The 26,889-nt window shown below is 43.1% G+C and overlaps 1 protein-coding gene across 10 annotated transcripts in view; it reads right to left on the reverse strand.

The window, feature by feature from the left end:
* Positions 1–15,042: 15,042 nt before the first annotated feature.
* MTCL1 (microtubule crosslinking factor 1) overlaps positions 15,043–26,889 on the reverse strand; it is a 104,348-nt gene continuing 92,501 nt past the window's right edge. For 8 of the 10 annotated variants that reach the window (XM_082294337.1, XM_082294336.1, XM_082294335.1 and 5 more), the window contains 3 exons: positions 26,034–26,065; positions 22,853–24,407; positions 15,043–16,256 (listed from right to left, as the gene is read on the reverse strand). In XM_082294337.1, coding sequence (XP_082150463.1) covers positions 16,047–16,256; positions 22,853–24,407; positions 26,034–26,065 — 1,797 coding nt within the window. In that variant the 3' untranslated portion in view covers positions 15,043–16,046. Of the gene's footprint in view, positions 16,257–19,267; positions 19,326–19,361; positions 24,408–26,033; positions 26,066–26,889 lie in introns of those variants that run through there. The other 2 variants (XM_082294340.1, XM_082294339.1) reach the window with 2 other exon arrangements.

The raw sequence follows: 26,889 nt of genomic DNA on the forward strand, positions 1-26,889 counted from the left end.
AAGCTCTAGGGGTTACTTTTTTAGGAGGTTACCAAATAAAACATATTACTGAAACAATATGCCAAGAGCTATTATGGGTATCTGATCCATATAAAGTGGGATTGATAGTAAACATATTGTTATGTCAGAGAGAGAGCAAAATTATATTTAAGGTGGGTACTATAACAACATTTAAACTTCAATCAAACACAAAAAAAAGGTTGTGATTCTTTAGGAGGGTTGGGAGAAGGAACTTCACCTTCCTTCCTTGTAAGCCATCTGGCCTCAGGCCAGTTGGAGGTTTTATGATAAACACATTTGCTTCTTTAGGTAATGTTCTCAAGAAGCCATCATTTTTACTGAGCCTCATGTTGCTTTCCTGGGAACTTCCTCAATGATATTGTGAACAAGGGAAGAAAAATTCAACAGATTGCAGAATGTCTCTCTAGGGGATAAAAACCCCTGCTTTGTTTAAAAAGACCTTTTCCTTTGCTTCTGAGCCCCTATTTGGTCTTGGAGGAGAAACACATCCCATGAACAGTGCCTGAAGTCACGGAATACCCAAAGTCCAGCATCACAACAGCAAAAACTGCCAAGCTCAAGGTACAACATATTAATACCAGGTGTTTGATCTGAGAAATAAACTTGGCTGAGAGACTGGTTACAAGTACTGTAAACGAAAGTATGGAAGCATCCCTGCACTGAGCTCATGCAGAGGGATTTGGGAGGTCTTAGTCTTTGTTTCTCATGCTTGAGGCAGGAGGTGGTAGGGAAGGATTAGTGTTTCTTGCCCCCTACCATGGTTCTTTTCCATGCTTTACCTACAACATGTCTTAAACCTTTCAAGAACCCATCCCCAGGGTCCAGTGAGGACTCTTCGGAGAGCACCAGCCCTCTTTGGTCAGAGACTGCAGATGTCATGCCCAGTAGCTGGACATCTAACAGACAAATTTGCCTTTCATTTCCATCAGAGCCAATATTTTGGATTCAGTGTCTTTGGATTCAGTCTTTACAGATGCCTTTGAGCAGTGCTTCAGAAGGGAAAGTTTTGGCATTTTGGGGTTTTGTGCAGAGCTGTAAGGTGTCTCTACCAGCTGTTGCAAGAACAGTTGGGTTGCCTGCTTGTTCACATGAATACCTCTTACCTGGCAGCCCAAATCCCCATGCTTCTCTTCTGTTCAGCATCTCTCATCCTTGTTCCTGTCTTGGGATGCTGATTCCTCATTTCTTCCTGGACATACCACCTGAGAAGCACTCAGGTGGCTTCTTCAGGAAGGCAGTGAGCTTCTTTCTCATTCATCTCTCCCCTCACACCAAGCTTCCTGTGAAAATCCAAACTTCATTTAACAGGACCTGGAAAACAGGTTACAAGTGAAATTGGTATTGGACATAATCCAAGCCTACTCACAGCAGAAATTCTTCCTGGCTTCTTTGATGTGTCTCACCTAGGGGCCCTAAGGCATCTTTTAGCTTTGTATAGTCAAAGTGTCAAGGTCATTACAGTTGTTTTCTTCTTTTGCTGCGCAGGCCATCTGGAGCTACTAAAACATTCCTATTATTTTACTAGATAACTGTTGAACATATATTCTGTACAGCTGTAATTCTCAGACCACACAAGATGTTATTAACTAGAGAATGGGTTGTGTTACTTTTCTGTGTTACAAGTTTATTAATGATGACGAGATGAGGTCCCTTCTGGGATGGTACTTACCTTTTCCACAATAGTTGACACAGCACAAATTGTTTTAGGATTGAAAGAGATATGTTAGAACTGCTGAGGAACTGGAGAATGACTAATTACATAAAGCAGAGCAATCCACGGGTAAACAAACATTTAGGCTGTCAAGCCTCCCTTTCTAAAAATTTGGAATAAACTAATTTAGCATGTTGTATATGACTCAAATGTTTACAGATGTCATGTTGTTACTAAGGATTTGAAGCAAAGCCCAAAAAAACCAGCTACACAATACACAATTTATTTTATAGATGGGGCTGGCACTTGCTTTTACGAGAGCATATGGTGAATATTTAGAGAACAAATCTATGCAATTCAATTTCACCTCCAATATGCATATTTTTCAGTGAGTGGCTTAAGGCCAAACAGGATAATACCCTTTGTGGGATCCCCTACACCACTCCCAGTTGATTCAAGGCAACAAATTTAATGGGGGCTGCGAGTCATTTGTGGATTCTATAATTTGAATGCTTTCCCAGACATTAACCCCCATGGGTCTAAGCACTCTCCTCTCTCTGGTACACAGGGGAAAGCTCCTATGATAGCTAGATGCATTATTTTTGATATGATGGTAATTTATGGGTTTGATATTCTCAGCTCATGGAGCCTCTGTGACATCTTAATATTTAAAAAATCCCTTCTTTTACAGCAGAAAACTGATAATGTATTGACTCTTAGCTAGTATCAGCTAAAATTGAAGCATTTTTGTTTTTAACAATATTTTCCCCTGTAATTCTGTCTAGTTCTCTTGAAACCAGAGTGCTGTAACAGGATCAGTATGAGTGAGTGCCATGAAAACCCTTACTTGGAAAAGCTGGTTGTAAAACCAGGATTGCTATTTACCACTGTTTAAGAGGTTTAGAACAGATACTGCTCTTCAAAGCATTTTCTTAATTTTCCTTGATGGCAAGAATAGTTTGAACTATTTTTTTTTTCCCAGTGGAAGTTAAAATTCATTACCCTACTTAGTATAAAAAGGGGAAAATTTGTTTCCCTGACAGAGTACCTTCCATCCTCAAGGCAGCAAATATTTATTGTTCTAATGGCCCAACCACAGAAAAACTGTTGCTGTCACAGTGTATTATCATATATCCTTATCATTATCTTTGTTTTCATTGCTAGCTGTAGTACAACATGACTGGCATACTGCAAGGCTGTTCCACATTGAACAGTGTAGGAGACTGGAACAAGAAGCCTTACAAGTCAGAAAAGTTGATTCTGACTCTGAAATACCTCTCCGCAAAATCCTACATTTTAAGTATGAAAATCAGGGGAAGAATTGTATCTCTGGGTACATTTGCAAAACAGAGTGGAAGAAAAGAGATCCTTGGGCAACCTCTGCTTTCTGTCTGTAAGGGGGCTCCTGCAGACGTGGCTATAAGTGCTCTGGTCTCTGTACCTTCGCTTTCCTATGCACAGGGAGCACAGAAATGGCACTGAGTCAAAGTATCTGGGTTGGACTTTCTGCCTGAGTCACTTTGGTGATTTTCAGTGCAACTAGCAGAGTAATTTCTGCAAAGAATTTCATCCATGGGCTATTTTACATAGATGTAAATGTCTTCAGAAGTTGCCAGGAGGATCAATCCTTGCAATATACTTTTTGGCCAAAGTTTTAAAATCAATAAAAATGTCTGGCATGAGCCAGGGTCTCGGTCTGGATCAAAAACATTTGTGTTCTGGTAAAGAATGAGATAGAGCAACAACTGAAACTTTGGCTGTAAATAAGAAACTGCTTAGCATGAGAGTCATTGATATTCTGGTAGGATGTGAGAGATGAAAGCACCTGTGGAGGGACAGAGGATGGTCTCTGGGAGAAAGAACAGGTGCCAGTGAAGGTATCTGCAAAGATCTTAGCTTCATCAGCTGTCTGCACAGCGTGTGAAGGCAGGGTTAGTTCTTCATCACTGTAATCCCTGTGTTGTCCATCAGTTAAGCTACAGGCTTCAGATGCACCCACACATAGGATGGTTCAGTTTGTTTTTTACCTGGACACTTAGCAGAGCTTATGTAGCTTTTCTTCTTTTCAAATGTAATGTAAAATGGAGCACGACACCTTTGATGAGTAGTTTGGATGCCAATCTCAAAGGCACTGTGAAATGCCCTCCTTCAGGCCCGAGCAGCTTTGTGTCCTGCCCTTACACTGCTGCTCAGCAGGAGCAGGGAGTGGGTTCTGTTTCTGGGCTCTGGCACAGGGATCAGTTTGCTGCAAAAGCCACAGAGCCATAAATGCTGCCAGCTGGGGCCCCAGCAGGAGACAATTTCTTTATATTCTGCACACTGCCAGGGCCTGATCCCATATCCTCTTCCTTGCTAAATCCCTTGGGTGCTTTATGTAGTTGGGGAATGGAGAATCAGGGCCCAAGATCAAGGAAAAAATGGGAAGCTGAGTTCTGTGAAGAAATTACAGAATTACTGGTATTTCTAGAGCCCAAGCAGAGTAATTGGCCAAAGTTACTGAATCACACAAGGAGAGGAAGATGCAATCTGTAATATTCTGTGTCTGCTTGGTTTCTATCTATAATTTGAATGTTTAAGACTTCAATGAAGAATTGTGAAGAAACATGAGGGTGATATTTGAGAGGACTGGGGAAAATTCGGTTATTAATAACCAGGGCAAAATTATGTACAGTGATGAACAGTGCTCTAGACCCACGATCTTTCTGCCCTCCTCAAAATCGAAAAAAATAGGCCCCTCTTGCTGATGCTAAAGGAGAATAAGGTTGCAATGTCATAGCTGCCTGGCCATAAACATACCAGGATTATTTAGAAAGCTTTGTCTTTTAAAATTAAAGTTGTGCCCAGACCTTATTGAGACTCTGTGAAGGAATCATTTGATGCTTTGATACTGCTCACAGCAAACTTTCCTCATTCCCAAGAACAGCACTGGATTTCCAAGAACTGTTTTACCACATTTTCCTTTAGCAGAATCCAGTGTCCAGAGAGTCAATGCTGGAGTGGTTTCACTCAGCAGACAACAGGCACTACATGAATCCTCCTTTTACATGCCAGGCCCTGATGTGCTGAGTAAGGACAGGGCTGGGAAGAAGGAGGGCTCTGCAGGTACTGAGGGCTCTTTCAGCAGCACAATAAAAGCCTGTCCCAGTTGCTTTGCTATGCTGGTTCCCACCACAAAAGAAGATAAGCAAAGCTTCTGGACACAGGCAAGCAGGTACAGATGAAAACCTGGTGCTATCCACAGAGTTAAAAGTGACATTAAATAAAGCTGGACCTTTTCCTTTTGTTCCTTCTTTTTGCTTTAAACTTGGGTCTAGCCACACTCTCAGTGCAGGAAGCATAAAGAAATGGTTCAATGTGATACTAGATTTCATTTTCCCAATCTGCAGCACCATACTTGCTGCACAAACAGCTGCCCACAATGTCCTTCTTCTTGCCAAGTTGGCCTTTAGATGTGCTGAGTGGTGGCAGGAGGCCAGCACCACCTTTGAGGCTGATGTCACTGCCAGTCTGTGACATGCCTGCAAGCAACGTATTTTGTGAGGATCCATGCTCCTCATTCATCACTGAGACCAGTTCTTATTTGTGTTTAAATCCCTCTATATGGCAGAGTGCCACCTGCAACTCCCAGGAAATCCTCAAAGATGCTGGCTTGAACTGAAAGGTATTTTCCATGATCATAGTTAAGGCACATGCATATCTCACACTCTGAGTGCTAGGAAAACAGCTAAAATGTGGTATTTGTGATGCTGCTGTTTTGTGCTGTCCTTTTTGGGAAAAGCAGGAAACATAAATGGAGGCAGATCTGCGGATACCACTCCAGCTGCCCAGCTTATCCCGCTTCACTCTCCCTTGTGTACCAACCATGCAGCACAGCAGCCTGGTTCTCTCCTCTGCCTCTGGAGAGCTCAAGTAGCAATGGAAAGCCCATGGCCAGGGTCCTTGCAGCTGGAGCTGCTCTCTTCATGGAGGGAGCCCAGCAGCACCCAGAGCTGGTCTCCGGACAGTTTTGCCTTGACTGGGATGGTGCAGCCCAGAGGAATCTAGTCCAGGTCTACAATGGCTGGAGGTCATGCCTGTGGCTGCAATAATTTGTCTGCTCTCACTGGTGAAGGTTAAGGCAGTATGAGATCTGGCTCAGTCACTTCCTTAAGGAAATTACCAACTAAAATGTTTGGCAATGCTAAGACACCAGCTCCATAATGCCAGAGAAGTCTCTGCTCCTGCAGGCTCACCTTATCTAGCCTGATGGCCCCTTTCTGCTTCATGGAAAAACCCACAGGGTCTGAAAACTTTTATTAAACCTTGCCATTGATCCACTGGAAAGGCAGCCTGTGTATACTCAATGCAGCCTGTTAAGGAACAGGAACTGGTTGTTTCCCAAGCCCTACTGCACCTCCTTAAATAAATTATTTAACATCTAAATGCCTCAGTTTCTCAGCTGGCAGAACAACAACCATCACAGGAGAGCAAGCAAACTTCCATATGCTCCCAAGAAGCAAATGGTTGTGTAAGTGTTGTCTGAGCTCATATAGAATCTGAGCAGGGAAGCCAGGATCAAAATTCAGATAGGTACATAGAAAATAGGCTGACAGTCAGACGCAGTCCTGCTGGGTGCTTCACCTTGGCCCCTGGAATGCGGATGAGCAGCTGGAGTTTCTTACGTCTGCTTATTTTCACTGTGATGCTGCCTGACCCCTCCTGCTCAGACCTGCTGAGCTCTCCAGATCAGTAACCTTTCCACTGCTGGGTTTTCCATCCAAGTTAAAAAAAAAAAAAAATACAAATTCATCTTCCCAGAGAGCACACACCTCTAGAAAAATGGGCAAGAGCATTGCTGTCTTCAGTCATGGGACACAGACAACTAAAGGGCATCCAGCCTGCATGAACTGGAAGCTGATCATTTCTTGCACAGCACTGCTACTGCATTATTGTATTTCCAGAATGGCTATGGATATTCCCTGTTTAAAGTGGCCAAGTTCCAAAAAACTCCCTGTAAATATGTTTTTCTCACTGCCAAAACAGAGAGAGAAAGAAATTCCTTTCTCCTGCCTCTACTTGCTCGAATTTAATTAGTACCACGATTTCTTTCTGTACTAAGAAAATGACTGCTTCTTCTTCTCCAGGTCACTCCAGAACAACAGACACTAATATAAAAACACGTTCCCAGTAAAATGCTGTAATATAGAGAAAAATCCTCAAAAGTGGTAAGAAATCCTGGTATATGGTAACTGGTCAAACTCTTTGGGTCTATGTTACCAGGTACTGTAGGTAGCAGCTACAGCTAAAACTCACGTAAGCCTCCAAATTTTCTGTAACCACTCAGTCACACTGGTCACCAGGAGTGTCTGGTTGTTTACGGTGCTAAAGACAATGAACACCTTCCCACCACAGCTGTGGTGTATCCCGGAGAAGGGTGAGATGTATCAAGGCAGCACTTCCTGGGGGCTCCCCTAAGCCCCAGCTTCCCTGTTCTTGCAGATGGAACCCCAGCATTCCTTGCCCGAGGTATGAGCCACGTTTGCTTTCATCTTACCCTCTCTGGCAAACTCACACGGACGTGTGTGTGCTAGTGTTTTTTCAGTGTGTATGCATAATAGAAACAGTCTCCACTGCATACAGGTCTTTCCCAAGGGAGAGGACGAGCAAATACCTTGTGAGACAGATGTTAGTCATCCTGCTTATTAAACCACACCATGGCAGCGTTCAAATACTGAAGCTGTAACAGTGGCAGGACTGAGTAGAAGAGAGAAAATTATTTTCAGGTGTCTGTTTCTAATAACCACATTTTCAGAGGGGATGAGCACACAAAACCTCTTTGATTTCATTTGGGACACAGTGTTCCATTCCCATTTCTCATTTGGAAAACACTGGGTTAACTGAGGACATCTCTACCTCAAGTGATACCTTCCCATGCAATGCAGTTGTTCCAATCAGGTGGCCCTTGAACTTTTCAAAACCTCCCAATGAACACTAGTGCCTTCTTAATATTATTTTTAACTTTCTGCTGAAACCAATTGCCAGAAAATCAGTCAATAACCTAAACTCCAGTTAATTTGGTTTAAATTGAGATCTGTGGCCATTCCCTCTGCTTTCTAATCTGCAAAGAATTGGGAGGATTAATTGCTGTTTCTTGTGGCTTTTGAATATACAGCTGAGGGCATAGGTGTTCCAGAGAAGGCTTTGCAAAGCATCTGCTCTGGGAAAGCAAAGCCTGCCTGTTCTAAAGGGCCATCGTGCCATAGCTCTACAGAATTTGTCAGATGTTTTACATTTTTACAGTCTGATGGCACGCTATAAACCATGTCTTTGGTGGAGAAGGATTTGCATGCTGTTTGATGTATGTGCCAGCTTGTGGCCTGCTGCTCCCTAAAGCAAAGGCTTGTTTGCATAAAACATGCATCAAAAGGAGGTTTGCTTACGTGGTAGCACACTCAGATGCCTGCTGGAAAAAGGGAACTCACCGTGATGGAGGTTGAAAGCCTACGTATGCATCTTTTGATTGTGTCTGTATGCTTCATCTGATCACACTGGTACAGAAAAGAACCCAAAATTTAACAGAGGAAATGATTTAGAAAAAAAGAGAAAACAACAACACCAGCCATGGCTTATATGCTATTCCCCAGACATTTCTACAGTCACCATCTTGCCTAGTCCCTCATTAGCACAGAAAAAAATGCTAGACTTTAATCACAAAGATTTCCTAAGCAGATTAAGGGCCAATTTTCACTGTCCAGTTAACTTATCTTTAAAGGTCTGTATCGTATTTCTCTTCTTAATCTGAGCTGACCTTTTACACACAAATACTGTTTAAAAAAAGCAGAGCAAATACTATGTGGTGACTCTATTTCCAAAGACCAGCAGTCTGTGGTTAAAAGCTGTGTGATGCTTATATGGGATAAAAGACAATACTAAGAGGGCTGGGAAAGTTGATTTGGTCTAAAGAACATCTCCTCCACCCTGTTGTGGAAAAGGCCACTTTATAGACCATGCAAAGTGTCTGTTATTAGGGGTCTGGTGTTACCCCTGTACATAGACACATACATTGCTAGATATAAAAAGATAAAAGAGGCTTTCTGTTTTAAAGAGAGAGAGAGAGAGAGAGATGGACAGACAGATCAATGCTTCTTTGTCCATCTTCCTTTAGGAGACTGTTTTCCATATATACATTTATTTGTGTTATCTTCTGTGACTACATCAGCTGTTTATAAGTGGTTTGTCTTTAGCTGATGTACTTTTAGAAGATTTAATGCCCAGTGTACTTCCTGATGTGTTTTATTTCTGCACAGTAGCTGTGGAGGTGCTGCCTCTAGGCAGCTGGCAATGAACCTTCTGCATGTAATACATTATTTTCTGTTTAAATGATTGTTTCTAGGCTGTAATTACTGTGTCTGCACCAAGCCTAATCAGTTCATCTGTCAGAGTTGTCTGCTACCCTGATAAGAGACTAAAACCATTGCTGGCCTGACCTAATAGATGTCAAGGTTTAAAAATGTCCTACTGCTTCTTCAGATTGGCTGTTTCTGCTACAAGATTGATGGAAGCTTCAGAAGAGTGTGTGTGTATTTTTAAACTAGATTTTACTGAGTGACCTGACTCCCACAAAAAGAAGCATTTCCACATATCCAAAGCTTTCTGGTATGTAGGTCACAGTGAATGTAGTTAACTTGCTAAGTAGCTCAAATGATAATTTAATTTTGGTGTAGGGTGGTGTGGTTTTTTTTTCCATTCAGGTCAGCAGTGGCCTCAGGTAACAGTGGTCTAGTTCCTCACTCCATTCCCCATCCTGGCTCCATTTGAGTTTTGAGTTGCCTGTGCCTAACCTGAAGAACGAGCACCAGAAAAATATTCTGTGCTTGCACTAGGATGATTTCAGGGTAACTAACTTCTGTCAGAGAAACCAGAAACCCTGGTAAGTGGGACTGGCTAAATAAACCACTTCTGGTTCTGGGAGCTAGCAGGAGCTAAGTGGTGCTTGTGGGACAGGGTCCATAGTGACTGGAAGTTCTCCCAGTTCTTCACCAAGGATTGATGTTGGTCAGGGCGGCTGCTGGTCACCTAAACCAGACCTGCTGACCAAGAGTTCAGGCAGACTAAGAGGGGAAATTCTAAGTGGGGTTTCTTTTAAATTATTTAGCTATGTGCCAGGAAAGTGCACTAATTTTTTGCTGAGTAAAAGTAACCCACATACCTCAGGAGGTGTTATGCCATACAGCTGCAGTTTCTGAATAATTTTGCTTCTGTTCTTGATGTGAAAAAGTTTACATAATTCAGGGAATAGTGTCCCACCGTGTCTCCTCCACTGTGTGTCACTGTGTTCTTCATCACTTATGGCTTGGCTAGTCAGTCTGTCCTGCTGAAGACTCCGGGGCTTTTTGGGAAAAGCACAGCACAGTGCAGCTCATCAGCTCCAGTTTCCCTGTCACTCAAACGTGGACTGTTGCTTAGAGATGCTGCCAGTGTTATGGACAGGCAAGGTTTGTCACTTCATGTGTCCTCCCATGAAAGTGACACCACTCAAAGTTTGCTAAAGCCAAGGCACAGGTCTGGGGCTGCTCCCCAGGAAACCAGAATGAGACTCATTGTTTACCAAACACAGTTCAGGGTGCTGGTTTCCAGGGGCTCTGTCTTTCTCAACTTCTTATCACTGTTCCCTTCCAACTATTTCATGATCCTATTATTTATTTGAAACAAACAAACAAAAAAATTTTGCTTAATAGGAGTACACATCAGAACATACTTGTAATACATCTAAGATGCCTGTGCAACATCTTTAACTTACATTTTTATGTGTACATAGTGAAACAGTGGTGTTGTCAGAAGCATCACAGACTGACAGGAACACAGATAATTTGTGAAGCCAGGGCTTTGTTTTTTGTTTGAGATGTGATTTCCATGACAAACCACAGTGACATTGTAGTAAGAAAACTCCCTCTCAAAAGTCTTTGCTTTTGTCATGGAAATAGCTGTGACAAAATCATGGCCTTTATTGTTCTTCCTCTCATTCATATATGCAAAGTGGATTTTTTTTCAATTCTGCCAATGCAATATGCAGAAAATCCAGTGAAGAACAACACAATACATGTCTTCTCTCAGACAACATCAGGAATTGAGGCTGCATGTTAAAGACAAACACACTGAAGCCATAGTCAGAGATTTGTGATAAAAGTTCCCCAAATGTCTTTAGTTACTTAAATCTCCTCCCTGAGCAGAAAGTCAATGAGATTTATGTTCCAAATTGCTAAGCACTTAACACTGCAATTCTTAATAGCTAAAATGCATGGACTACTCCTCTCCTATGTAAAAGTGGGAACTTTTTCAACACCCCAGAATGATGCCCTATTCCATTATGGCAGGGCTTAATATTTTTGAGCCAGGTTGGTTCAAACCAACTCAGTGAGAAACAGGTGCCTGCTGAGCAAAGCCTGTGGGATGAGCTTATCCATTTGCACTCAGCTCTCTCTTCTGCAGACTAATCCAGAGGGATCACAGCAGGAGAGAGGAGCAGGAGGAAGATTAGGAGAATACCTGAGTCCATGATATTTTTGTGTGTAAACATATTCTGAAGTCTTACTGTAGAAATTAAAAAATCCAATTATGGTGTATAAAAAACCCCAAACCCCAAACAAACATCGTAGGGATTTAAAAGGACAAAACAAAATTTGCAATTTGCTGTTGTTGGCATTTAATAGGATTCACATTTCACAGCCTAACAGCACTCCTCCCTTTTGGTGCAGTATCTGCTTACATTGCTCAGCCAGGCTTGTTGCCATCAACGGATGTATAAAACTCAATATTCAAACCACCTTATTTCTGCTCCTCATTCAGAGATCCATCTACTTGCAGCTGGCAAATACGCTGATTTTTTCTTTTTCTATGACCTTCTCTCCTCAGATCTCAGTCCACCACCCTGGGATCTCCTGCCCTGTCCCCAGAAAGGGAACATTCTGCCACCCACCCTTTGACCTCCTGCAGCTCTAACCTGTAAGTGCTGCCTGTCAAACCAGGGACTTGTGAGGAGCTACTTTGGGCCTGTGCAGCCCCAGCCCCAGCTTTGCCTCCAAACAGTTGCTCCATATGGAGCATCACCTTTCTTCAGGCCAGTTTCAGAATGAGAGTCTGCACTGACTTTGCTGAGCAGCCCATTGATCCCTCCCTCATTGGTAATATCCTGCCAAAATCACCAAGTACTCTCAGGATTTCTCATGTATTTTTTTTCAGAGGATGACAAGACTGGCCTCCAGAAAGTGTACACCAAAAAAGATTGAAAAATGAGAGAAGTCCTAAATCTGCTCTGATGGGGAATAAAAAGTGGTTTTCAGCAACAGATGTCAGTCTTTTATTCTAGGGATATCTGTAGCAAGGCAGTAACATCTCTCACCCACACCTGAAGGCAGAATGTCTCATACTCCTGCATGATGGATAAGAGGATGATAACAGGGAAGGGAAGCAGACTTTGCTCAAAGCTATTAAGCCTCTCTGCAAAGCAGGCTAGGCTGTGTGGAGACTGAAGACATTAGCTGTCATTTTGTATGAAAATTATATGTACTCAGAAGCTTAATAATACTCCAGCAGGTTGCAATGATTTACATAAAAAGAAGTCAAAACTGGGGAACAGGGAGTGAACAAGAAATGGGATACCTCCAAAGAGACCATGGAGGAACTTGGTGGTTCAGATACTCAGGAATGGAAGGGATGAGGAGAAAGTGCATGCCTTGGGGTACTGTATGGTCATGGAGATTTCCTTTGTGCAGACAAGGATGCGAAGGGAAAAGGGTAACGGGGAAGGATGGTCCAGTCCTGATTGTTTTCCAGGCATTGAGGCACAACACAGGTGTGGTGTTGCCACATTGTCCTATTTTGGCTATTTCCTTGTGAGCTTGGGTTGGTGAGTTAAGAGGCCATGCACCATTACCACTGGTATATATCCAGGTCTCCCTGGTGTGTAAAGGGGAGGGCAGCATGCCCTGGGCAGATGACAATGGAGAGGCAGGAAGTAAAGTGGGAGAAGGGGATGGCTTTTCCTCCTCATGGTGCCCACATGGACACATCAGTGTTCTGACATGAGGGATACCCTATCACCCTGGGATGCTACAGCCACCTCAAAAGCTGTCTGGACTGGGAGGGATGCCACAGGTCACAATCCTGCTCCTGATCCCCTCTGTATTGGAAGAACAGGCATTATCCTAAGGCCATCGTCTCTGGCACCGTACACCCCTGGGTGAAATCCAGCTATTTCAGCCTTACCAAACAAAGCCATGTCAGGTGTATTCACATCCCCTTACATTTACTTGTGTGATAATCTGTGAAGCTTCTCCCGCCCTGATTATTCATGAGGCAGTAATTCGGATACCCCACAGACACTGAGCTGCAGACTTTCTAGAAAGGCTTTTCGTTTTCTCTCAGAAGATTTTAAAAGGACTTCAGATGGACTAGAGAGTTGTCACTTGTTTTATGATTTATGTAAGTAATTATGGAGCATGATGGAATAATGTGAGGGTGGGTAGGAATGTCCCAAACCCACCAGCAGCTGTACTGGAAGAGAAAAGCCCTGTTGCTTCCAAAGAGCCAGTAGAAACATGGGGTATTTCTCGATGCCACTGCATTCACTAATTAGACTAGAAAGATTATGTTTAATTAATGTCATTCTTTTTAAGATTGCCCACAGAATCTCTGTGTGTGCTTAACCTTCTCCTTCTTGCTATTTCTTGCTCTCTCGCTTTCGTTTCAGTGATCCCTGCTGTTTCAGAAGCACTTTACTGGTCAAGACACAGGCAGCTGCTTATCCTCACAGATCTTCAGGATGGCCAGCAGCTATTTCTGCAAACTGGAGTATCCTTGACTTGACAGGCAAATACCATCTCCTAGTATTGAAGTAACAGATTAGTGCCCTGAATTTTCTGGTGCATTATTAAAAAAAAATTACATCTGTCACAAGAAACAGAACGTGATCTGCACTTGCTGGTTGTCAACATTGCTCGTTCATTTGCAAATTCAAATTACTTCATCAAGGAGAAATAGCTTTTAAGGAAGCAACAACCTCCCCCTTATCCCTGCAAAGCTACTACTGGTAATTTTTGAGAACAAGCAAGGTGTTTTCTGTTGTGGCTTAGTCTTCTCCAATAACCATTGTGACTCTTGCAGTTAACCTTCTTGCGTGTGCTCCTCCTTCCACTCCCAAACTGAAATTAGTGCAACAGTTCAGCAATGTTCCTCTGCAGGAGGAAGATTTTCAAGCAAGCAGGGTGGCCACCATGGACAATTTTAGGCATTCAGACTTGGGGATTATCCTGAACTCACAAAAAAGGCTAGCAGTGAGGCTTTGAGACAGCTAGGAAGGCAGCTATCACTAACATGATTGCTGCTGCTCGGGACTGGCACTGGACACCCCTTGTTTTGGCTGTGGCACCAGAGAGCCATTAGTGAACAGTACTGTACAGTACAGCCCATCTTGGTGAGCGGCCGTTTTTGTAATGATGACCCACAGATGGACATTTTGATGCCAGGTCAATAGCCACAGCCCTACCCGGTATGGGAGAAATCAGACCTCAATTGGCTGCTATTTGGGAGGTAGGGAGTTGGTTCTTATCCAACAGCTGAATTAAACTTCCTAGAAAGCTGGCTGTGACACAACAGGACGGGATGTGAAGGGCTTATTTCTTGACAGAGCAAACCAGGAAGGCTTCTCGGGAGCCCAGATGGTGTTCTTCAACAAATGAGCCTCAGAAAACCTCAGCAAAGGAAACAGAACAGGAATGAGCCTGTTCAGCAATGGGATAACTAGTCAGAGCAGGTCTGGGGCTCCAGAGAAATCATGTGGCCAAACAGATGGTCTCAGGCAAAGTAGCTTGAGAGGTTTCCACCTCTCAGAAGTGTGAATTCTTGGCTGCATTTACTTCTCATTGTTAGCCTTCATTTTTACAAAAGCTCTGGTTTTATTGGTCTCTGTGTGTAACACAGATGGTACATAAGCTTGGATTAATACTGGACAGGTCATATTTCTGGTGTTCTGTTTAGCTGGCTGGTTTTCACTCCCATGAGTGAGAATACAACAAACCATAGCGCCTCAGAGAAACTGAGAAGATGGGTCCTACTATCTGTGTGAGTAGAGGTTTTGTGGAGTTCAGGGAGGGAATTTAGAAACCTTCCCACAGTCTGGTCCAGTGTTCACAGGAGTCCATGGAGCACAGCATAATATTTGGTTTTGCCGTGATTTATTTCATATAAGGAAGCTTTTTTCTTCCTTTATGAATAAAGGAGGAGTTCAGGGGCTTTTATTTCCCCCAGTTAAATGAACCTGGGAAGTACCATCATAAAAAAAAACATTATGAAGCACTCGAGCAGCTTGTAAATACTGAGGGTTTTATTTCCACTTCACATGGTCTCCAACAGACTCTTAAACAAGACCAGTTACAATTTAGTATGCCCAGAGATTCCATGATTTTTCCAAAACGAAGGAAGTTCTCAGTAAATGCTGTACATAGCCAGTTGAACTGCTAACAATAATTTAAAAACTCTTTTTTGTATAGTAAATGCAAGAATACCAGCAATAAAAGTACAGTACAGGTAAATTCACAACAATATTACAGTGAAACAGTTTGACTCACATTTATGTGATGGTACAGTAGCAGTATGTACATGCACTAAAGTGCGAGGACCCAGAGGCATGCAAGTCAAGTATTGTAGGTGTATTTTACAGCTAACTCTGTAAGACTTTCTGAGGCATTCTTTTCTCTTTTTTTACACATTTACTCGTGTTTACCTGTATTCCCCTCCATCTCAATTAATTACAAGTCTAGTGAACGAGCTTAATGGCTTTCTTCACTACTTAAAATGTATCGCTTCAGACAGTTGAAGCAATCTTTAAGAACCTTACCTTTAAAAACCAATAACACTGACATTAAAATAGAATAAAATTAACTTAAGACCCTAGTTTTACATGAAATTAAAAAAAAAACGAACCCAAAATACCCCAAACCAAAACTGAAAACATAACAGTGCAAATATAACCAAAAGGCAGTCAGTATTTGGAGAGAGCGCGAGCACGTATTCAAATTCCCTTAAAACTTAATTTACATTTTATTTTAAATCTTACTTTATATAATTTTAACCCTTTTTTTTTGTTTTTGTTAATATACTGTATGTAGAAAAGATGGAGACAAAAATAGTTTTCTCAGCTATGAAAAAAATTAAGTTATTACAGGCACATTAACTGTTTCATTCTAGAAACACCTCTGTTTCCCAGGTCGGACATTCAGCAGCTGTGTCTGAGAACATTCTTTGACCTCTCCAAGCGGACCTCCCTCCTTCGCGGCAGAGACGGCTGGCGGGCGACCTGGTGGAGGCAAGTGGTGGCCCGCCCTGTTCCTGTATGGAGTCAGGCCAGCTCGCCTCCCTGGCTGGGGGTCTCTGCCAGCAGCTCCTTGCTTCCGCACTCCTCTGAGGAAGTCAGATCTCCGGTGGACTGCGACTGTGAGGCAGTAGGGGAATGTGAGGCCCATCGTGACGGTGGGCGCCGGTTCGCTGGTCTCTCTGGCCGGGAGAAGCAGGGTTGGAGGGACGGGGCTAGTGCAGAACAAGGCAGTTCCTTGGCAGCCAAGAGAGCAAAACAGTGGTTAGTGACTTGCATTAGAGACCATCGGGATGCGCGAAGAATTAAGAAACAAAACCGTCAAACTAAAGCTAAGCGTGTGTTGTGGCGTGGGACAAAAGCAAGCAGCGAACATCTGGCTGTGTGTGGGCTCCAGGTATCTGCATGTGTGTCCATGATTTATGGAACAGGTAAGGAAACAATGAAAGAAAGAGGGATGAGTTGGAGTAGCTGACAAACTTCCATTTGCTATTTCTCCTCGTGCTAGAAAGAGAAGAGCTGAAAAAGTACATTTGCATAATAATTCAGGAAAATCCACTGTTCAACACGTTACTCTAAGTGCTGACCTGGCATAAAAAGGCCAGGTTTGGCATTTGCAAGAGGGGTGAAAAATCAACCACTGCCTCCTTTTTTTCACTTCAGAATTCAGACTGACATGTAGGAGACTTCTTAGCACAGAATAATGACTACAGGGGTAGTTATGATCTCCAGCTGGGTTAAAGATGAGGCTTACTTACACATTTCATTTTCTGGAACACCACTTCTAACTGCCAGTTGCTGAAACCTGAATTACAGGATTCAGAGGTACTGAGTGTTAAAGGCAACATTCACAGAAATGGAAATTTTATTCCTTGACCAAGTTTCCACTGTTCTGGCCTGGTTAGCTTGCCTTTGCGATTAGAAACAATCTGCAGTTGTGATTTTTCACCCTGGCACTACATTGGTAATGCCTCTAATATTCATGGACTTTCCTCAAAGTACAGCTGGGCTTCCTGCCTCACTCTGAATGCTCCCTACATCAAGATGAGAGACTGTGGAAGCAAGCCTGTCTCATAGGGCCAAAGACTTCTGAATTTCACCTCATACTTCGCAATTTATGAAAGCAAATCAGAGCAGTTTGCCAGCCTCTAGCAATGTGTACACTAAGCTGCAGTCACTGGAAAGTACAGGGGAGTTCAATAAAAACCAAAGTCAGAATGCTAACTGGTGATAAATGAAGAGAGAGACCAAAAATGATACAAAGCAAAGGAAAAGCTCTGGCACAGTAAGGTGCAGGGATACCAAGGCAGCCAGGAGGCAAGGATTCATCACACTGTTTCACATGGAGAAGGAGAATAGTGACTAAGGATGGGGAATATTGGAGTAGGTAACATGATGTGATTGACAGTGAACAAACAAAGTGACACAACATTGAACCTCTCAATTGCAGTGGAAGACCAAACATGAATGCCATAGGACAGAAAGACCAATTTTGAGGACACAGAACTGAGGTATGAGAAATGGAGCTGGTGAGACCTGTCTTGGAGAGAGTGCATTGTTGGACTCGGGGAAGCCTCAGTGAAGGGTCAACCTTGGTGCCTTTGGGCAACATGCAGCCAATGGGGTGATCTACAGCTGCACACCAGTGCTTGAGACAGAGCTGTGACCAGCTGCCCTCGGCACTCACAGAGCACCTCAGCCTGCACCCCCTCCTCTCTGCCTCCTCACCCCCCACCCCATCTCTGCATCATGAATTTCACCCTTGCTAAAACAGCAGTAAGGCTGAATTGGTGCTAACAAAAAGATTGACTGTGTGTCCTTACTTCACCTTATCCCATTGTGCCCGGGGCAACATATGGTCTGTGAAAGCTGCCACTAGACTCAGATTTGTTAAGAGAAACCCATCTGTGCAGCAACAGTCACGAGCAGCACAACATGGTGAATTGAGGCTATGAGATTTGAGGGTTTTGTCTTAGCCTCTTTCAGAAAGGAGGCTTAAAATGATATCTTTGTAGTGCTGCTTGCTCCTGGCTGCTTTATCCTAGTTTCAGAGCAGTAAATCAGAGTCAGCACTGCGATAACAACATTTATTTCCAATGCTGCCTCTCAGTTCAAAAGCCTCTCTCCAGCATGCCTGCAGATGTTGATCAGCTTTTACCAAACAGCAGGGTTAAGCTCATCTTATCTGTGATGTACACATGCCCAGCACCACACAAGGCTGTGCTGGTGATGGATGTTGCTCCAGAGCCAAAAGTGACTGGCAGTGTAATCTCATAAAGTGCTGGCTGCTGAGTCAGTCCCCCCCACCTGCAGAGTGGAAATCCAGCCATGACAAGGAAACTCTACAGAACCGTTTGTGAAAACCCCTCCTCCCTTACTACATGTAGCTCTCATAGCTAGAAATGTTTTTTTTTTTAAATAAATAACCTATGGGTAATTTAGTTTGGTAGTTGCTCAGGGGCATGGGTGGACAGGCAGCACTTCTTAGCTTGAGCACTGAAAATGGGAAAGATGATTTCAGCTTCAGTTTCTAGCTATTTCCTATAACAGGCTGTCAGCCACCATGGCTATGCCTATATTAATTAATAAAGAAAACAGTTTTCTCTTTTCTCTGAGGCAGAATGGATGGTCACAGCTTATGTCTCCATAGTGTCTTCCCTCTACCATGGCAGCAGCAGCCACTGGACAAAACTGGGTGCAGAACTGCTTAATGAGCAAAGGTGACTTCAGCCTTTAGCCACAGGCTGGTGCTGAAGCCCCTTTCCCAGCCCTCTCCACCTGCTGCTGTAGCCAGAGTTGGAGGGAAGGCATTCTGGGGCAGCCAGAAGCCCTGCGCAGTGCTGTGCATTTGTAAAAAAAAAAAAAAAAAAAGAGGAAAATAAAAGAAAAAAAAGTTTGTCATAAATCTGAATCCCTCTGAATCCCTCCCCAACATTTCTGCATACCTTTGTATGCACACCTTTGTGTCGGTCTTAAATTTTGCCAATTTTTAAAAGCTTAGCAAAAAACCCCAACAACACAAATTTTGACTCAAGTGTGATCTCTTCATAGCCTGTGCTGCTGCAGGACACAGCAGGTGAGCTCCTATCCTGAGCTCTTCCCGACTGTCACATAGAAAGGACCCCACAGGGATGTTGGGTGCGTGCCAACACCTCTGGAGCTGTGGCCATTTATTTCCCTCTCTTAACCCACATGTTCAAGAATGACTGCTTTTGGAAGGCTCTGGAAACAAGGTAGAAAGGACTTACAGCAGTGAGGCAGGCAGGGTTAGAGTCCCCAGGGGGCAGTTAATAAGACAGTTTGGTTCTGGACAGAACAGACAGAAAAGAAAAAGAAAGCAAGTAGGTTGGAAAGAACTGTTTTAATCGATTATTTTTTTTAAAGTGAAGATTTCATGTCAGCAAGGAAGAAGTCTCCAGGTGTTACTACTCATTCAGATCATGTTACCAGTGTTATCACAGGGAAACTAATAATCAAAAATAAAAGATAAGCCGCTAGCAGAAAAAGATTTTGAAAGAAAGGAAGCAAACAAACCAACCGTTTACAATCCTAGCACAGTTTCAGAAGTGGACATAGCAATAAACAAATCAAACATTTCTACTCAGCAGAGAAAGATATATGTTATCCTTTGCCAACCTTGATTAGTGCTAGGGAAAAACCACATTACTATAAGAGGAATAATTTTTCCCTTCATTTGATTTCAAGGGAGAGCTTCTGCTTCGGAAATCTTTAACAAGCAAGAAAATGACAGTTATTTTGTGTTGCTCACACTTTCATTGCTCAGGTTTCATGACAACCCTTTGCCTCACCTTTCTCTCTTGTTTCTCTTCAACAGTGATGCTGGATGGGAGACCCAAGTTTAACCAAAAGCCCTTAAGTTCTGACAGCACATTCCCTGATTTTCAACATTCCCCCACCTGTGCTGAATGGTTCAAGGTGGCAAGCCTGTGGCAATTGCTCTGCCCTGGCGAGCAGAGGATGCAGCACCTGCCTTCTCATCTGTGGGTCTGTGTGGATGGTCCTTTCACAGCTCTGTCTCCAGAAATGAGTCTGACTCCCAGTCCAGGACAGTTGTGTAACCTCCATGATCTACATCTTTGCTAGTCATAGAAACAAAATGTTTGTAAAGCTCTTATGTGGTTGGTTAGGTAATGCCAATCTGCGTTTTTAACAGTAAAATGTATAAATCCTATGATATGCAAGTAAGATAGGAGTTCAGTGAATTATCAGGATAAGACACTAGTAGGCCACACTTTGTGGATATGAATTTCCTTGTAAGAAACTCTGGGCAAGTTAGAAAATACAAAGTTATTGCTATTCTGTATGTATATACTCTCACATGCACACACACATGCACATAAATAGATAAATATATATATGGACTAGGTTTCATTTTTGCAGCAGGAATATAAAAGGAAATGATGTAACTAAACAACTCAGAAGCTCAAATTAAGGAAAAGTCACCAACAGGCGTTGCATGCAAGTTTAAAAGTCATTAGTATGCCATGGCTGCAGAAAGCAGAAGGCGTTTGGTGGTAAGAAGGGCGCTTGGCCAGAAATTAACAGGTGAGAGGGTAGCAGAGCAGGGATCTACAGGAGGGTGGAAGTGTTGTATCAGCACTGCCCCAAGCACAAACCTGCCTCCTTCAAGATCATAATTCCCTGAACAGCTGTGTCTGGCTTTCTACAAAATGTGCTAAGTGGAATTTGTACAAAGTGTAATTTGTGTGGTCAGGGTAATCCACAAATAACCCAAGGCACCTGCAGAGTCTAAACTTTTTTGTGGGTGTTTTTTTCAGCAGCGAACCCATGCTTCCCTTGAGTACATCTTCCAGAGCACCACTTCACTTAGGAAAAGCTAAGCTCATTGTATGAATGCCCACCAGTTTCCTTTTCAATCCACATTCCCAAGAAATGCCAAGAGCAGCCAAAGAACAAAACCTGTGCATCTAGACTGCAGTCATAACAGCCGTGTAGGAGTTGCAAGGAGAAACAAGTCTTAGCTCTAAGACTCAGAACTCAAAAAATTAGGCAAAACATACTGAGAATTCACAAAAATGAGCAATTTTCTGCAAGTTTGATGGTCAATGAGTTCTTGCTAAATAGCATTGACCCAAATCTCTCTGTGCATCAAACTCAGGTACTGTTGCTGGCTTGTATTTTGCCAACAGCGATTTGTGATGATGCAGGATGACATCCATCTACTTCTATTTGAAATCTACTGAGACAATTAAAAGATACAGGAGGAAATCAAGAGTTTCCAGGGATGCCTTGAAGGCAAAGCTGAATCGAACTTGTAAGAGTACAACACACTTCCGAATAAGGACCAGTTGTGTATTCCCAGTATTTCAAACTAAGGACAAAATACAGAGATAGCTGGAAAAAGTAAAATAAATGAGGCTGCTTCCCACTTCTATTCAGTCTGAGGTTTGTGCACGAAGACCACTCTCACTCACTAGAAGTTATAATGTGCATGTGGTTTCTTTTTTTTTTAAATGTAAAAACATCCCTGCTTATATCTGTTTAAACTGCACAGAGGGAATATATCCTTAGGTTTGGATTGTCTGTTAGGCAAAAATGATCAGGTTCTCTGAGCAGTACCTACAAAAGAGGAACTGACTGTATATTGAGAACCACCTACTGGGGCAAGGTAAACTGCAGATCAAAGGTTTCAGTGCTCAGGTGCCCAGAAAGCCTTCACACCAAATGTTGAGTTAGAAGATGGGGTTTGAACCTTCCCTTTTGAGGTATCTGAGGCAGGAGTAGTAAGAGTCTGCCCAGTGAAGGCAAGGTGGATGCACAGGGGTCAAGGAGCTACTTCTCTGAGCCAGGGATCACCCCAACACTGGGATGCTAAAGGGGCAGCACAGGGCAGAGAGGGTGAGGAGTGCCTGCCCCTGCCCTGGGAACTGTCACCTACCAGCTGTACACACCCCTTTTCATGGCTGTACCAGACAGCCCAACATATGCACGTGGGAGCTGGGCACAGTTCAGCTTTTCTAGGCTTCTTCAGAGTAACACTCTCAAGTGCTCTCAGAGGTTCACCAGAAACAGGAGGTTTAAATTCTGGTAACTGAAAGCTTTCATCCATCATTACACCTTTTTTTGTTGATTGCTCTTGCACCTGAGACTGACCCCCAACATCTGGGCACACTTGCTGAGACAGATGATAACTGTTACACTGTTGATGACAAAATGTCATCAAGTAGTTCTTAAACACTAAATAAGTATGTGTTTAGATTAGTTGATTATATGTGTATTTTTTGCTTTTTGTTATTTTTGTGAGGCAGCAGCAGTCAGTACCAAACATCATGTCATTCAACCACATTCACAGACCTGAGCCAAACTTAATCAGATACATTCAGAAAAGATATGCTGAAGGCCCTGAAGTTTTGCTTCAGGGTATTGTAGAGACTATTTCTCACACAAACTTGTTAAGACCCATACTTCTGTAGGAGAAAGAATCTACCTTTCCATCCAGCATGAAAATGTACTCAAACCTAGAGTCCCTAGAGCACCTGTAACATGTGGTGTGTTTTGTGACAGAAAACCCTTATCCTAGTCATTCAGGGAAGAACCATTTTTATCCCATAAAGGATAAAACTCTTCTGATGTTTTCAAGCCAGATAAGCTGCCGGGATAGAAACTCCATTCCTTCATGCATTCCTCAGTGACTAATCCAATAGCTTCATGACTGGAAATCACTGGTGGTATCAGGACAGGACTAGGATATTCACTTTAAATACTCACTAGGACTGCAAGAGACCTCATAATGTGTTTGTTCAAAGAAGAGTGCATTTAGCTATAGGAGGAAAAACAAGCAAACTCATTACCTCTATGGACCCTGGATCTACTTTGACAATTTCTCCTGTGCTGTTGTCATTGCTAAGATTTGGTGGGCTGTGTGAAGGTAGCCTTCTCTCTTCCTTTAAGGCATGCTCCAAAAGTTTCTTATTCAAGATCCTGGCAGCATTTTCTGCAAGTGTGTACCCTGGAGGAGCAGATAAGTCCTGCCTAATACTTGTCACCTCAGTTCCCTCTTCCTTTTGTGTCTCTGTCCCCAGTCGGAGAGGACTGGGTGATCTGCCACGGGCATTTGTACATGGCTCCTGCAACGTGCCCAGTTCTGGTCTGGGTTCTGCTGACCTGGACCGGCTGCCAGATCTGGGGCATTTTTGGAAGGTCTCATGAAAGATGGGGCTATGGTCAATGATGTTGAACAAGCTGGAGAGGCCATCGTTGATAGTGGTGTGGACAGGACTCTCCCGTGTGGTAGTTGATCGAGCCCAAGCGGACTCACTGAATCCTTTCTGAGGTGTGCCAGGCAAAGTCCGGTTATTTGGCTGGTCTGATTTGGGAAGGACTTTTCTTTGCAGCTTTGGAGAGCCATATTTGGGGGAGCAGCATGTGCGTTCAAACTTAGCCTGGACCTTTTCAATGACAGGGGTCACTTGCCTGCTTCTTAGGCTTCTGGATGGTGAAGAGACAGGTGTGGACCCCCCCTTTGGTGTCAGACACTTGTGTGGACTGCTGGTGATACTGCGCAGGGTTTCTGTCTGCAAGCCGACGCTGATGGTCTGGGTGGTCTGTGTCCCCGTCGTTCTCATGCCGTTGGTTTGGCACGCGGTGTCCTTAAACTGGGGCTCTGTGGAATTGGAGCGTATTGCATTCCGGACAGAGAAAGCGACCTCCTTCATGTCATCGCTCATGTTCTTGGACATCTCCAAGCTGTGCAAGGGTGAGGCAAAGCCCACAGTAGTGCAAATAGGACGTTCAATGGGATGAAGACCGTTCTCCAGAAAATCTTTATGATGTTTGGCCAGGTCACAAGACCACCTTCCAAACATATCTGAGGAAGCACCTTTTGTCTCAGCAACGTTCCCCATAGCTTTGGTCACAGAAAACAGGAAGTCTGGCTCAGCCTGGCTTTTCCCTTCACTGCCAGCTATCACTGAGTTATCGAACCTGCGGACCACCGGTGGGCTGTGAAACACCCGAACTCCCATTTTGTCCGTTACACTGTGACTCCTTGTTGGCTGCTTCTGGCAGTGCTCTGGGCTGGTCATGGTGTTGGTTGTCATAGTGACACTGGTGGTGAGGTACCATGAGGATGCCTGGAATGGATCTGAAGCAGGTTCATTCCCGGCTTTTCCAATTTCTGTCCTTTCTGCCCAGCCCTCTGCAGGCTTCTCAGTTGCCCCACCATGATTCTTAGTGTTACTGTAATCCCAGTTTTTGTTGAACTCCTCAATGTATTTCAGATCATCAGGAGACAAGGGAGGGGTTATATCATCTTTGCTGCCAGAGGAAGGCAAATTTTTTTCTGGTAGAAATGGAGAAATATCCATCAGGCGCTGAAATTCTGACATGGAAGAAACGGACATTGCCCTGGAGAGAGGAACACAAGAGAGTCACTCATGCACCTGGAAATTGTCACAGAGTAACTTATTTTCATCAGCAAACTCTGAAAACCCAACTTTCACTATCTGCTTACATATAAAACCACTTCAATCATTGAATCATTAACTGTTCTGAGTTGGAAGGGACCCACAAGGATCGTCCAAGTCCAACTCTTGGCCCTGCACAGGATACCCCAAAAATCACACCACGTGCCTGAGAGCATTGTCCAGAAAATTCCTGAACTCTGGCAGGCTTGATATCATGACCATATCCCTGGGGAGCCTGTTCCAGTGCCCAACTACCCTCTGTGTGAAAAACCTTTTCCTAGTTTTCCTTCCTTTAGCCCTTTCTTTCATTTAAGTCCCCTTTTATTATCTTTGAAATAGCTGTGAACACACACATTTGTGGTGTGCCATTAAAAGTAATAGTTTGTTATTGGTTCTTAATTTACTGCTTTCTCAGGAATTACTGCTTGGCAAATATCTGTAGTGTGGAGCAGTAGAATGCATCTCAGAATGATACCACTCACAGAGAATGAATGTTTGTGACAATACTAGGCACAATTTTCAAAGCAAGTGTAGAGCATTTCTGACTTGCTGGGAAATCATCAAGTCCACCCCCACTCCTGAGACTTCCCAGGCTGCACAGCTGGAGTGCAGTGATGTGGGACATCCAGCTGAGATGCTGCTACATTGAACTGGCTTGGTGAGTTGAGCTCATGCTGAAATTCAACCAAAGGGAATCTCTAAGAGATAATGCTGAATTTTTGGGTCTCCCCCATTTCACTAATTTGTACAAATCACAGGCATTCAGATGAGTTGTCCTACTGTTTTGCTTTCAGAAAAAAAAAATCAAACTTTTTGAATGGGACTAAATAAAAATGCAAATGAGTGTTGCTATCAGAGTCGGTTCAATGAGGTAACTCCAGCTGGATGAGAAGCCAGCAAGCAGTGGTTTTCATGTATCAGTGATCCAGAGGATACAGCCACATCACACTGTGAGTTTTTAATCAAGAGCTCCAGCAGCAGTTCAGGTGTGTCTCTGTTAGGGAGTCAGGTGAGTGTGGTTCTAAATGGATCTCCTAGTCAGATGCTCTGGTTTGCATCAGGAGGGCAATCTCAGAGAGCATAGGCTGGGTTCCTTTGGGATGAAAATGAGCTGGAAGATGCTCTCCAGAAGCACAACTAATGCATTTTAAGGTTAGGTGGATATTCAACATTTGCGATAAGACGAGAACCAGTCCAAAGCAAAATATCCCTGACAGGCAGCAGCATATCAGGTCCTTGGCACCAAGTGTTTTCCTCTATATATTGACATCTGCAGTGTGTACTTGCACTGCTTGCTAAGGCAGGCATAGCCTTCACTGCAAGCTGCAGCTTCATGCACTTTCATAGAGTTTGATCTTTGTGTATGACAGCTGAATGTGGCCCAAGTTAATCAGCGTAGAACAGAAGTATATTGAGACAAATTAATCCCTGGGTAAATCCATTAATCTGGCTTGGAGGCTGTTTAGGAAGTGGCAGGGCTATGTCCTGGGTCTGCAGCTTGGGTGCAGAGAGTCATAGCTTCAGCAGTTGAGTATTTGCTGAACTTTCCCCTGTAAGTTTTACTCACCTTTGAAGATTTCCTTTGTGTGTTTCTTCCTCCTGAATGAAAACAGAAAAAAAGCAGGATAAGTTATTTCTGAAGGTGTTGGTGGCATTAGCTTATGGGTCTTTTGTCATTCACTTCCCATGTGTTGCACCGGGTATGTTTGTCTTTAAAAAGTGTTTGATTTTTCCGCTGATAAAGATGCTTAAATTGCCAATGGGAATATTCTTCACTTTGTAAGCAGGAGAGTGGGCAATCCCATCAGGATAACACACTGCACAGGTAAAGCCCATATGCCAAATCTACAACAGCCTTGAAGTTTTATATTCCCATGCAATCACAAATGGATGTAGGGCACAAATGGCTTTTTTCCACAATATATTGTTTTGCACCATATATTTTTCAGTGACTCTTTTCTGTGGAGGTAATCTACTTTTTGCTAGAGATCTAGCTGTGCTGAAGCAAAAGATAAACTGACGCTCTTTGACATAAGATTTAATTATACATTCTCTAGGAACCAACAAGTGGCAGCAGTTGAAATTCCTTAAGCTTGCTATATTAAATGTGTGGGAAGACTTGCTTGTTTCATACAGGGAATACCTACAGCTTGCTAACAGCATTAAGATGTTTTCATGGCAGTTATTTCCCTGTGAAAATTCCCATAATGAGTTGGGGTTTTAAATAGATACTTCTGAAGCAATTGCTGTACAGTCATTCTAACTGTTTACTTATATTTCTAGTCAACTATAGGGAATACAACATGGGATCAGGGAAAAAAAAAAACTTTAGTACTGTATATATTACTTTTATTTGACCTCATGAAATCAAGAACAGTACCAAAAGTGCATTTCAAACTGGGACTGTTTAAAACCAGCACTGC

The sequence above is a fragment of the Coloeus monedula genome (genome assembly GCF_965178545.1).
Source record: "Coloeus monedula genome assembly, chromosome: 1".
Classification (NCBI taxonomy): Eukaryota; Metazoa; Chordata; class Aves; order Passeriformes; family Corvidae; genus Coloeus; species Coloeus monedula.